Source organism: Sylvia atricapilla, chromosome 5, assembly GCF_009819655.1.
Source record: "Sylvia atricapilla isolate bSylAtr1 chromosome 5, bSylAtr1.pri, whole genome shotgun sequence".
NCBI lineage: Eukaryota > Metazoa > Chordata > Aves > Passeriformes > Sylviidae > Sylvia > Sylvia atricapilla.
This window is the reverse complement of record NC_089144.1, coordinates 48,057,007-48,070,807: the sequence shown is the minus strand read 5'-3', so window position 1 is coordinate 48,070,807 and position 13,801 is coordinate 48,057,007. Positions and strand designations below refer to the sequence as shown.

The 13,801-nt window shown below is 41.3% G+C and overlaps 1 protein-coding gene across 1 annotated transcript in view; it reads right to left on the bottom strand.

Annotated features, from left to right (window-relative positions):
• The window catches only part of CACNA1C (calcium voltage-gated channel subunit alpha1 C), a 464,400-nt gene that overhangs the window by 154,361 nt on the left and 296,238 nt on the right, over window positions 1–13,801 (bottom strand). Inside the window, 2 exon segments of the mRNA XM_066319417.1 lie at window positions 7,018–7,214; window positions 8,803–8,964. Of these exon segments, the coding sequence (XP_066175514.1) occupies window positions 7,018–7,214; window positions 8,803–8,964 (359 nt within the window).

Below are 13,801 nucleotides of genomic sequence, written 5' to 3'. Positions count from 1 at the left end.
CAAAAGCAAGATGCTGAAACAAGTTAAACTCAAAATAAACAATAATTTAATAAATGGTTCTAGACACGTGACTTGTGTCCTGACCTTGGGCATATTTCCTTGTCTTTTTCTTTCCCAGGATCTAGGTAATGACCTAGTCTGTCATTTGTGAATTTGTCTAGTAGATCTAAGCTAAGAAATCTATTGTTTTGGGGTTTTTTTAAGAAGGTATTGGTCATCATTTCTTAATAAAACTGGTGGTGGGGTTCAAGCAGTCCACCCACAAACAGAGGCACTCAAAATCCTAAGTCATGTAGAAATGTCCCAGTAGTTTAGCTCTTAATTTTAAAGCTCTGGGACAAAAGACTGAAGATTAAAGACAAGAAAGGTCTCTGTGGTGATTAGATAGCAGCAATTAGGATAAGGTCTAAAGAAGAACAAAAGGAGAAAGAAAAGTGAAAGGGCAACAGAAAGACAGGGCTATTAAAAAGGTCCTTCCTACACAGGAGCACTGGGCAGAGGGTCTCTATTAACACCTCCCATAACCAACCCAAAAAATCTCATTTTTAATAGAGTGTTTCTTTTTATAGAGAAGAAGAGGGCTGAGAAGTCCAAAGTTGAGTTCTGAAGGGCTCATAAAGGCTTAATTTCACACAACAAGTGTGTTGAACAAATGTTCAGCAGCAGGTTTTTGTTGCAGGTGCCAATGGGTAAGTCACTGCTGTTACTCATTTCCAAGGCAATGGTACAGCAAACCATTACAGTTGCATGTGAAGTTGTTAATGAGGGAAAGGAAAACAGATTGAGGTCAGCATTTATGCAAATTGAATGTGGAAACTGCTTTTTCTGTGCATTGATGCTGTGGCCCTTCAGTGCTCTGAACTATGGCCCCTCTCCTCTTACCCACCACTGTTAGAGCAGGTGAAGATGAAATAACCTCTGCAATCACACTGACGGGTTGCTCATACTTGCGTGCTTATTCTTTGTAAATTTTCCTCATTCATGCAAACCCCTGCCAAAAAGATGATCAAAAAAACCCCCCAAACACCCCAACCCCACAACAATAAAAGCCCAGCATTTTCCTGGAGGGGCGGAGGTGGATGGGGAATCAACACCATGGAAACATGTAGACAGATATATTCTTAGAATCTGATCATTCTCTTTTGTGGAAAGCCTTACTAATTCAAGCTTAAGTGCTGCAAGAATAAAGGGTTAGAAGGAAAAACACAGCTGGCGAAAATTGGGGGTTGCAGCTCAGCATTTAACGTCTTCCACTTTGTGGCAATATCTCTGAATTTCTCACGTCTTCCTCATTGGCTGCCACAGGCTGGAGGAGGGGGGGTGAGAAAAGCTCACAGAATCTGTCAGTGCTGTCAGCAAAGTAAATTACATCTGTTGTTCAATTTGTTTCATTTTGATTCCATGATGGGGACTGTAAGGGTGGCTGTGAGCCCGTGCTTCAAGCTGATTTAGCGACTCTTGAAAGGATGATCTCAAAGACTGAGAGGTGGAGGGAAGTTTCAGGATAGCCTGCTCAACCCACTGCATCTCTGTGTGTTTCTCTCTGCTGTCCCTGGGGATGTGATGCTCCTGAAGGTTTGCACTGATCCAATCTCACTGGTTGTGTCTCTCACTGCACTGCTCCAGACTATCAACTCATTTCCTTGCCTAGGGGCTGGGCAAGACTAACGAGGATTTTTTAGATCTGAGGGAGTCAACTTACTATGTGTCAGTTTGGACATCTCTTCCAGGGACAGGTTAGTGCCCTGGATGTCATCCAGGCTTGGCCTTAGTCCATCTGTAATAATACTACACTCTTTAGTTTACACTTAGAGCCTTGAGGTAAATTGTTCCTGGAGGCACTGCATGTTATTCTCAGAGACTCGACCAAGTATTCTGAAGTGTTGTCCAAATGACAGATGGGCCAGAGCCAAGACTCCAGAACTGATGGGAGGCTCAGGGTTGCTCATTATTAATAACCTTCAAGCAGATCAAGCAGAATTACTCAATCCTAGAATTCAAGGTGTAAGGGGGCAAGCAGAACAACTCGGGACCAGGTTCTCCACTACCTAGCAACATGAACAGTCCAATACAGCAACACATGGTTGTGTTTTGTAATTTCTCTATGCTTTGTTTTCAGTGATATGTACAATTTCTTAGATGCAGGGCAGTGGAGAGACCAGGCATTCAAAACTGAGGCTGCAGTGGATAGATTTGCATGCAGTGTCACAGGTCTCCAGCAGCAGAGAGCACATTTCACACAAAGATGAAAACCCTTCTAGAGACAGGGCACTGGCCAAATTGTATTTAACTCAGAAAGAAAGCTTCCCCTGAAGGACAGTAACAAACTGATTAAAAATAATTAAAAAGAAGATCCATTAGGGGAGGTTGAAAGAGCTGAACCTCCTCAGATTAGAAAAAGATTAAGTGAAGACAAATAATGCCTACAAATATTTAAACACTACGTTATAAACTGCTCAGAGATTAATTTTCCTCCTTAGTCAACAAGACAATACAAAACAATGCAGCAGAGACTGATTACAAAATACAAAATGATTCAATTTGCAACATTTGGATTTTCATCTGCTGCTGGAAGTTTCCAAGATGGATGGGCCTTCAGAAATGGGCCTTGGTGCCTGCACCAAGAGAGCTGATAATGCTGATTATGCATTAGGGAGAGTTTTGTGAATAATAACCTCAAATCCTTCTGTGGTGGATAGGAAAAGCTATAAGGTGACGTATCACAAGAGGTGCCTGTCTACTCAGTGGTTCTGTGGGCTAACTGCCCATGAGACAAAGGCATGGGACAAAATAAACTTGTAGGCAGTACAGGGGATGTGTTTCTACAAACACTTAAAGCTCCCTTCAACTAAGATCAATTCTTCAGTGAAGAGTCAACAAGGCTGTTTTGCACAGACTTTCATCCTGTCCAATACAGTTATTTCACATTTAAAAATTGGCTCTTTTTAAGTAATACCTTCCATGATAGCAATGTCAAACTGTTTTCCCTAACATTTTTCTTCCCCATTTCAAAAGAAAGCAAACTACTCACAAGTCTTATCTGCTAAGAGAGAGAGGGGGGAGATTGGACAATGTATTGATTTTAGTGATGCCAAGTCCTTCTAGGGAATAAAAGTTTATTGCTTTCCTGTCTCTGATTATCTTTTTGTGAGGATGTGGATCACAGGCTGGGAAATGGTACTCCATGAAAGAGGAGACAGGCTTCCCTACACAGGTGGAAAAGCCTGCACTGGGAAACATGAAGAAGGAAGCAGGAAACTGAAGTTAAAATTTGAAGAGCTATTAAGTGGATTAGGAGTTCAGGGCTTGTGGAAGGTCACACAGCTTTCTAACTTTCAAACATGCAGCTTTAACTTTGCAAACTGTGACACAGCACAGACATTGGTGCCACGAAATGACTACTGTATTTTTCAGGGCAACATGCTGAAATATGCTAAGCTCTCTCCGTTCCCACTGAGAGGAATGCAGAGGTCTAAAACAAAAGTTTTGGTTTTTCATTTTTTTTTAGAAAATAAGAAGATATAATCGAGACGTACGTATAGAGAAGTTCAAAGCAAGGGATTTGCTCCATCATCTCAACACTTCCAGCTAAGTAATTCAGCCCAGAGCTTTATCTGTTGTTCTGCTGAGTTTTAGGTCAGGCACACATTTTCAGATTGAAGAAGGGAGCAAAGAAAACTCTCTGCATCCACATGTATGTCCTTGGAAGGCTAATCTCAGCAGATACCAAGGCCCTGATTAGGCATCTGTAAGTCATCATGTTGTACTATGACTGCACATGAGAAATCTCAACAGCATGATCAAGATTTTGCAAAATACAAAGTGAGATCCTGACCTTTTGAAATTAATGAGAATTTTGCCATTGAACCCAGCAGGACCCCAGATTCAAATCTTATTATCTACCCTGAATTGCAGAGGAGCTAAGAACTTGACAGTCTGCTTGAGCTTTGAATGCTCAGGACTTCTAAATATTAGTCCATTAGCTTACATTGTTAAGTTTAATGAATGGTCTCTGAAAATCATCATATAAAATTTTTGTCTGCAAAACTGTCCGATTTGTAACCAAAATTTTCTTACACTGTTTTTTAATCTGTACTTCCAGTGTAAAATGGACAACAAACTCTGTATTTCGAACTTAAATAATTTAATTATTTAATTCCTTATAAAGCAGATTTAATTCCTTATAAAGCAAAACTTAATTTTTGTGACCTCACTGTGGTTTCAGGAGATCTTTCAGATCTGAGAAGAGAATAACCTCATATCTCTGCACCCTGTGGAGATGCAGCTCCCAATGGGTTGTCTGTGACAAGTCCACCCTTCTTCAGCCAAAAAGGCAAAGACCAGGGAATAATGTTACCTATGAGTCAGACTGCAGTAAGGGAACAGAGGCTTACAGTAAGGTTAAGATAGATATTTGTATCCTACCTCACTCAATAAAATTCTTCCCTCAGCAACTGAAATGCTGCATCTTTTCTATTCTTTATTATGCAGAGTACTCTTCCTCTTGATCTGGCTAAATTAAGCTGGAATGCCCTTGCCATGGACTCTAAATCTGACTGTACAAACCTCAATAGATGTGGCTGAAAATTGCATGAAATGACAGTGTGAGTGTTCAGAGATTGTTTCTACATGCAAATATTAAAGCAATAGAGTTTCTCCTGGGTGTGCCCTGCAGTAGATGCCCAAGCAGCCCCTGCCCCCAGCATGGCACAGACCCCTCTGCAGAAGGAAACACCTCAGACAACTCCCTGACCAAATGGAAAACACTGACCAGGGCTGAATTCTGTCTGCTTTGTCAATACAGCACAAAGAGGCAAAATGGGACAATAGTATTCTCACTATTTCCAGCAGCTTAACCAAGGATGTCTGCCAGCTCAGGTGTTTAATCAAACTTCATGTTTAATGGTCTTTAAATATGGATGATACTCCTCTTCTTTATGAAATAAATTTCCTCCTCCTCAATTACTGACTTTTTTTCTGCAGTGCTAACTCTTATCTTTTGTAGTCTCATCTAGGAATAACTGGGAACTGATGGTAACAAATATTTCTGCTCTTCCCAAAGCAAGCATTCTAACAATGCCATAAACTAAAAGGCTTACCATATGCATGCCCCTAAAAATAATGACCAGCAATCTGTATTAATTTAAGGCCTAAGTTAAGCATTCTGTCAAAAAAAAAAAAAAAAAAAAAAAAAAAAAAAGAATAGCTCAGGAAATCAGTGAAAAAAAAAAAAAAAAAGTTGGCTGAATATCAAACAAAAGCCAACAACTAAAATCCAGTTTGCTGTAGGGACACCATAAAAATCCGACTGTCGGCTGCAGTCATGGTAGAAAATCTTTTGGAAGGGAGTATATGCTTTTGGCTCCTGCTATTAGATAACTGATAATGAGATAAACATGAGTCATATCAAGTCATGAAAATGACACATGGGCACTAAAGGGTGGGAATTGGAAGAGTCTTTCGTAACACATGTCTTTGGAGAAACTGATGATAACTTGTGGAGAGCTTTCACAATTCTGAGTGGTATACAGGGCCAAAACTATTCTCATTTCTTCTTCTGATATCATTCACTCTCTCCCATTTCCCCTGTAAATAAATCCTCTCAATCACATATAGCATTGAGAAATGTGAGCTATATGTAGTAAAAAGACAGGTTTATTATAGGTAGCCACAGCTGAACTGTGGAGCAGTTTTGCCCAGTTTCTCTTCTGACTTTAACTTCTGCTCTTCATTATTTTATTCATTTATACCCTCTTTTCTAATAATGGGAATTTTTCTCTGAGACCCAGACTCCCCTTGTGGTTAGATCTCTGCCTTTTATCTCAGGCATTAAAGGGAATCTATAGTCACTATTCTAATCTAACCTTCCTTATGAAGATAAAGAGACAACTTCTAGCTGTTCTACACAGAGACCAGCCTTTGCAGATAAGCTAAATCTTCAAAGGGAAATCATGCAAACTCTATATCACTGGTGGGTAGAAGCCAGCTTCAGGTTCATGTTTGAGAAACTTGTTGACTAACAGCGCAAGCTGCCTCAGTCCAGAGTATCCTTTTGTGTGCTTTGAGCCTTCTCCAGCCAAAGCTTATAGTGCATTTTAACACATCCTGCCATCTGGAGAGCCAGGTTGTTGTGGCATGCCAGACTTACAAGTTGGTGAGTGTCTGCATTAGTCTTATACAGACAGAGCTGTGCTGTGTGTGAATGAATGTCCTTGGCCATAACACACTGCTGCAAAAGCTGGTGGCCAGAGCTGCATGCAGAAACATGTTTATCTATGATTTACTGGTGAAAGCTAAACCTGATATTAACTCCTGTAGTATAATTGTATTGCAGTGAATTTCCCAGTGCATTAGGAATTAAAATAACTAAACTAAAGCTGCTGAAATGCCCAGAATTAGGCTACAGGACAAGATGAACCTCCATTTATATTACAGGTAAAATAATATTTTGGCTACACATGCAAGAATGATTGATACCAGTATCAGAGCTAATAGCATTAGAATAAATAAATGTCATAAAGAGGTCATAAATTCTTCTATGACAAAAGTCATAACCAGGAGTACTGCTGGAATTTGTGAGGCCTTTCTTATAAAACCTATGAGCTGATCAGTATAGTGCCTTTGTAACACAAATGCCATTGGTAGAGCACATGGCTGTCTGTCACAAATTCTTCTACATCAGTGATCTAGAGAAGTATGAGGTGTTTCACTCCTGCAGAGAGTGTCTTTCAGTGACTTTCTGCTCAACCAAGGTACACTGCAAACCTTCAAATCAATAAGCCATCTGCCACCATTCAAAATTACAATATCAATGGAAAGTCAACATGTACATTTGGTTTCATTGCCCCAGATAACCCCTCCCTTTTACCTAACAGTAAACTGAGTTAATTCAAGCTCCATGCTAGCAACCATGCCTTCACTCAAGAGAACAAGCAAGAAAGCCAAAAGCCCCCAGATTTCAACATAGCCATGAGCGCGAGCAGGACTCTCTCAGCCTCGTCATTTTCGGATACGTACCCAGTACAGCACGTCTGTCCAGCCCTCCATGGTGATGCACTGAAACACCGTGAGCATGGCAAAAGCAAAGTTGTCAAAGTTGGTGATGCCGTGCTTGGGTCCCTCCCAGCCCGCCTTGCACTCGGTGCCGTTCTGACACTGCCTCCCGTGGGCAGACTGGGGCGCGCACGGGGACGGGTCATCCTCCGCAGGAGTGTCTTAAAGGAGAGAAGGGGGGAGAAAAAAACAGCTGAAGGAAAACCGTTTGACACACCGATAAGCAAGAGAAGGATATCAGATTTTAACGACTGTATCCTGCAGTGAGTTTGGCAGATTTCTTAGGGATACACCACTCGCTGTCGTGCTTCGCTTTCTTTTCGCGGAAAATAATGGCCAAGCTGTCAAATTTTGCAGTCAAAACCGAGATGAACTTTCTTATTTCCCAAAGCACACCCTCCCAGGAGGAAGGATTCCTTTCAACACGACAGGGAGCATTAGATGAAGCTATCATGTTTCATTAGGCCACGTGTCATGGCCAGCATGTCCCTGCCGCAGTCACCTGGGTTAATCTTGGAGGCACTGCTGGAGAAGGCTGAGCCCTGCAGCAGACAGGCTTCACTGCTCTGGGGACAGCCTGGTGTGGCACTGGGCCACTGCTGAATTACAGCACAGAGTGTCTGCAGCTCGGCTCTGTTGGCATTTGGATGATGGGTGGCATTTTATCAGTGCCCAGTGGCACTCCAGGACTGCTGCATGATTATCCGCCCCTTACACTGTACAGGTGTTTTCAAAGACCTGACAACCCGTACAACAAAGCAAACTAAATGCTTTGGTATATAAAGAATGCTCCAGGAAGCAGTTTTATAAGTACAAAAACTTCTGCAATGTGTTTTTTTTAAATACACAGATTTCAGATCTTAGTGCCACATTTTTAGCAGATGCAGGTACGTATGTATGTGAAGGGGAGTGGGTAACAATGTTTGTTTCTCATCTTATCATACGGTAAACAATGTAATTTTCCAAAACTGTGATCGCATTCTGATCACGAAAGAATGCCAGAAACAGTAATATCAGAATTAGATGCTGAAATGTAAATACTTCCAGACAGAATGGAGAAAAATACGCCCACTTTAAAGATGCAAACCAGAGTGACAGATCATTATAGTTCTAGCATCATTTCCAGAAAATGAAATCTGCCAACATTATAAAGCAGAAAATGCAGAACTTCTGAAACAATTTTCTGCTGTACACTATTTTCTTATGAGCTGAACTGGGTACTAGGCATTAATACCCTCTACCACATGAGAAATAGCTGCTGTTCAAGATCAATAAATCAAACAAAAATGAACAGATGGTTAGATGAGTGACAGTCCAATTGAATTATTTTGAAATGTGAATATTTCTTTCTGCAAATAATTTGAAATAAATAAATTCCCTGATGGATTTGATGTAAAAATGTTTCTTCCTATTAATGTAATTTTGTTTTCTTTCTGGCTGTGCTTCTAACTGAAGTTGCAGCATGTGACTAAACAACAAAAGGTACTGCCCTGAATTATGTATTCCTTTACAATGGTACTTGTTTAAAACAAAGATGCATTTGTGTATGAGACTAGTAATAAAATATATGAGTTGCCCGCTTCCGTGACACCATCTCCTGTGTAGCTCAGTCTGCAGCAGTGAAATTGTGGAACTCCTGAGAAGGAGTGAGCAACTGCCACCTGTCTCCTGCGCCAGAAGAAATGCTCTGTTCCACATGGGAGAAGCCTCCCTTGAAAATCTTTGTATGTCTGTGTGTGTTCCCCTTACCTATCAGTCCCCCTTGCACATGGTAGCAGGTTTTATGCATCTTCCCCATGAATAACTCCAGTCCAATGATGGCATAGATAATAATGACAAACAGCACCAGCAGGGCAATATGCAACAAAGGGACCATGGCCTTGATAATTGAATTTAAAACCACCTGGAGACCTGCAGAGAGAACACAAGGAAGTGCTTATCAGCAAGAGAACAAAATTCAGAGAGGCTATAAATTGCACAGTAGGGTTTCAGTTTTATTTTGTTCCCCCTCACCTGAACTCATTATCTTGATGATGCAAAGATGTACGTTTATAAATTACCTCCCTCCAGAGGATCCCCAACATTTCAAAAATTTACCACTGCTTCCCAGATCACAGATCAAAGTGAAATGAAACAGGGTACCTGCCACCAAAATATCCCCATCCTGAGGAGAGAATATAGCAGTTTCTTGGAAAACAGGCCTAAGGTGCTGCACACATGGTATTGAGGAGAGTTAAAGCATGGGAAAAACAAGGAACAACCAGGCCTGAAGAGGGACAAGAACCATGAACAAGAACACGAGAAGTCACAGAGCTGCACCCCAGAGCACAGGGAAAGCTGGCAAACTGAATCCAGGTCCCTACTCTGATGCTTCCAGAAGTCAAACCAGTCCCAGGCAGAGCCTGAGATGCCCAAGAACCACCAAACCCATGTTAAGAGAGAGCTCCCAGTCCTCTCAGGATCTTCCTCTGCTCCACATCCACCTCATCTAACTTCAGTTTCAACAGAGAAAGAGTGAGAACCAGCAGTGCTGTTTTTGTCCCAAGATTTATGGATCACCTTTGAACAGAGGTTGCCCAGAAATGGATATGAGCAAAATATTATTACATGATTGTTAAGGTACGAGACTGTTGAAAATCCTAATCATGAGCAAGCAAAACATTCCCAGAATGGCCCAGGGAAGGTGACTTGTGGCCAAGTTTTCTAAATCACTAAGCAGCTGTACCCTCAGATGCACTTGACTTGAGCTGCAGATTCATGTGCCTCCCTCTGTCTCCTTCCCTTCATTTTGTAAAACCAGGATAATAAAGCCAGCTCATAAGCCTTAAGCAAGGATTTGAATTTACAAAGATCTTAAAGTTATCACTTTTGAGTAGGAATAATGGCAATCGCTGTCACTGGCAAGTTATTAATGATGGAAGCATTGAGAGACCTCTAGAAATCTATAGTCTACAAATAGCCAGATCAGAACAATTACAAGCTCATGATTTTGCAATGACTGAGAGCCAGAAGTCATTAATGTCTCCTGCAAATGCTGTCATCTCCTCAGAGAAGTTGGTATTAGCTGGGATTTTTTGAAAAATGTGATTCATGAGTTGTAAATGTCTGTTATACATCTGCCAAGAGAGCTTGTGATAACTAATAATTTTTAAAATCTATCATCTAAGATCTTAGGCTTTCTTAAAAAAAAAAAAAAAAACTAATTTAAATACTTTCTAATGAGAATGACACATCTCTTGACAAGCTCTTTCCCTTGTAGGCAATCCACTTGTCAGCTCAGAGCTGAGGCTGAGGCTGCCTTTGCTCCACAGCCGTGATTGAGCACAGCAGAAGCCACCAAAGTGGCCTCAGCTGCCTGGCCAGCAGCACCCCTCCCTGCCTGCTGGCAAATACAGGCTGGATTCTAACATCCCTCAGATGTCAGAGCACTTCTTCAGGTGTCCACAGGTGGTTCAGTTATCCGTTATCAGTTATCTATCCAAAGGATATGCTGCTCTCCAAAGGCAGTGCCATTCAGCATGAAATATCCTGACTCTCACAGACTCTAACACGAACTACATTACTGACAGTATCAAATTATCCTGTACAGGAGTGGGCCACTCTCCTTGCTCAGTTGCCTCTGGATACTTCTCTTGATAAGCAATATCTCTGGGGAGAAAAAAAAAAATTGCTGTGCTTATATGAGGCAGTCAAACTTTTCCTCTAAATGCCCAAGGCGTCCAGTCTACTTAATCTAAATATGCACAGAAAATGAAGTGCAGTCAACACCAGCATTGCTCCAATTCTTTACATGGGTCAGGAATGTGACATTCCCCAGAAAATTAGAACAATGTCTCACCTTCACCCAAACAAGGTACAACAGTACAAGAAAGTTAAAAGACTACAGATGGCTGCAAATGTGGGGGGAAAAAAAAAAGCTACAACTTCACAGATTGAAATATCTGTTGCTTCAAATAAATCTTTACACAAGCAAATAAAGGCCTCCCTTTTTGTGACTTTAGGAGTCTTGTTAATCCAAAATATAGCCAAGCTTATGAGGCTAAGAGTTCTGATACCAGGTTTTATGTAATTTTCCCTTAATTATTATTATTAATTAATTTTAACATTCATTGTAGTTTATACCCAGTACTCTTGAGAGGGTACTGAGGACAGACAAAAGGATGAACAAAGAAGCTCTCTCATTTTAAAAACAGATTCATTAACACCCACAACATGAAAGTGCTTCAGCCTACTACAGATGTCCAGAGAAGATAATATCTGCACAAAGCAACGCCCTTTGTGTTAACAAAGCAGTGCCTGTGAAAACAAAGGTTTGCATCACAAACTTGAGATAATATTTAAATGGTTGAGGGGAACATGTACCACCAGAAGATGTACAGGACCTTCAGCCACTTAATTAGAGAAAAGCTTCTTGAGGATAATAAGCCAGCTTTGGAGAGGACACGAGGTACTGAATGCTTTTAGCATGAATTGATGTGTGTGCCGTGCAGTTTCCCTTTAGGGCAGCCTGTTTTCAGATCCAGATGATTCCAATAATTAGCAAACTTTAATATGTTACCATCAAAGTATTCAGGGAGTTTCTAAAACTTAAAACCCACTAACAGCAACTTCACCAGTGTCCTCAGGAGATGGAATTTACTTGCAGAAAGACAAGAAGGGATCCATGCACATCACCAGGCTCCCGACATTGTTGTGGAGCCCCTTGCTGCAGCATAGCTGCTGCCTGCAAATTGCTTTATTCTGCCAGGCAGGCAGCTTGCAGCACAAAGAGCTGTGCCAAGGAATGGCATGGGGAGCCCGGCCCAGACACTTGGAAAAGTCACTGTACTGGCAGAGGGGAGAGCATGGAGAGAAGAGGTTAGAGGACAGGGGAAGAGCCATGGAACAGAATCACTTTTTAAATAAAAAACCTCACACGCTGCGAAGCACATCAAATCTCTGTTCTGAACCCCCAGAGGTGCAGACACATCCTTGATCAGAGTGAATCAAGGTGAGCCACCCCCTTACAAACAGTCACAAAGACTTTTCTAACCAGTGGTGAGAATTCTACACTCTTTTATGGGCTCTTTCTCTGTGCAGAGGAAGAAAAGAGAATTCAGCTTATAAAAGGATGATTTCTCTGTCCCAAATCGTGTGTGCTCTTAATCTTTGCATGGTGCAATACACAGGCATCACCCCACAGGGGTGTTCACACCCTTGCATATCTTTGGCATTTTTTCCTCACTTGTGGAGGCAAGGCTTACACTCCCAGCAAGGTCAGGCACAGTCTCATAAAGGAGCTGTGCAGCTGATAATTGTAATTAAATCAGAGTGCCTGGTGACCTATCAGACTGCAGAGCTGGCCTCTGGATTTCAAGGGGGTGATGCCAATAACTGCTCTCTCCAGCAGAGCCAAGTTTTTACGGTGCTGTTTGCAGAGGCTGGCAGTGTCAGCACTGGCCAACCATAAACACAAGGCCTTGAACTTAAGCCCTGAGAAGTAAACATGAAAATAAAGAGTTTTCAAATATTTGGCATTCTAAATCTTCTTATTTGTGTGCTAGACTCTCTCCAGACATCTGTTTAAGGTGTAGCATCTGCCTTGAGGAGCTCAGTCCAGGCTGGACACTGAGAACTGCACAGGGATTAGGGAAAGTGCAACGAAAGGGATTGTTTGCACTTTTTCAGCCCACACTTTTCATCTGTTAATAATTGAAGATCTTAAACAGCCCTTAGTATTTATTTTAAAAGCACTTCAGTTTACCTTTAAAAAATCCTCTTGGCTGTGCTCTGTTGGCTGACACTGATTCCATAAATGTTTCAGCAAGCAACACACGTTAATGCCATTCCCTGGGCTCACAGAATTTACCATTTATTTACACTGATGAAACGTTTTAAATATTTATTACATGGGAAAAACATTGCTTTTTATACCAGGTCAAGTCCTTTTTAGCCTCTAGAGGACTGCATTAACCCAAAAGTTTAGAATACAACTGGGAAGAAGAGGGACTATGGAAGAAGAGGAGGAAAAAGGCTTACACTAAACAACACTGATCTTTCACAAAGCTATGGGAAATGCACTTTTAGGGCTGCTGCAGGTGTTTCAGAGCTATCATACGATGCTGTGTTTTTCTCTCTGGAAGATGGTGAGAGAGGCTGGTTGCTGTCTCATCGATTCAGGCAGCTATTGTATCTCTGAGCATGTAAGTGCCTGCACCTAAAGCAATGGGATTACCTACATATCCCCTCGTGTACTTACAAGCTTTTTTGGATTTCAACCAACGTTTAGCAAGATGGCACAAGTAAAAGACCCAGCTGCTAAAATGCACTTGGCATTGTTGCATTGTGGAACATATCCAAGGAAATTAATGGTAGGCTTGCTAATACAGAATTCCTTTCAAGAAAGACATGCCTATAAAAAGTAAGAGAATTCTTAGAAACACCCAACTGGCCTTTTTATTTCCAGGACTGTGAACTTCCAGACCCAAAAAATCCTTTTTCTGAGACTATTCTGTCAGGTTTTTTCTCAAAAAGACAATACCTGTTCTTTGTTGCACACTGGTGTTCATAAATTCCCAATTAATTAATGGTGGTAATTACCTCACATTTCTCACCCTTCTTCCCTTAGGTTTCCTGTCCTTTTGTATCCCTCGTGTTTCCCACCCTTTTTTCTCTCCTTTTCCACCTCACGTTTCCCACCATTTTATCTCTCTTTTTCTGCCCTTTCCCCCTCTATTTAAATACTTCCAATGCTGGAAAAAAGGAGGAT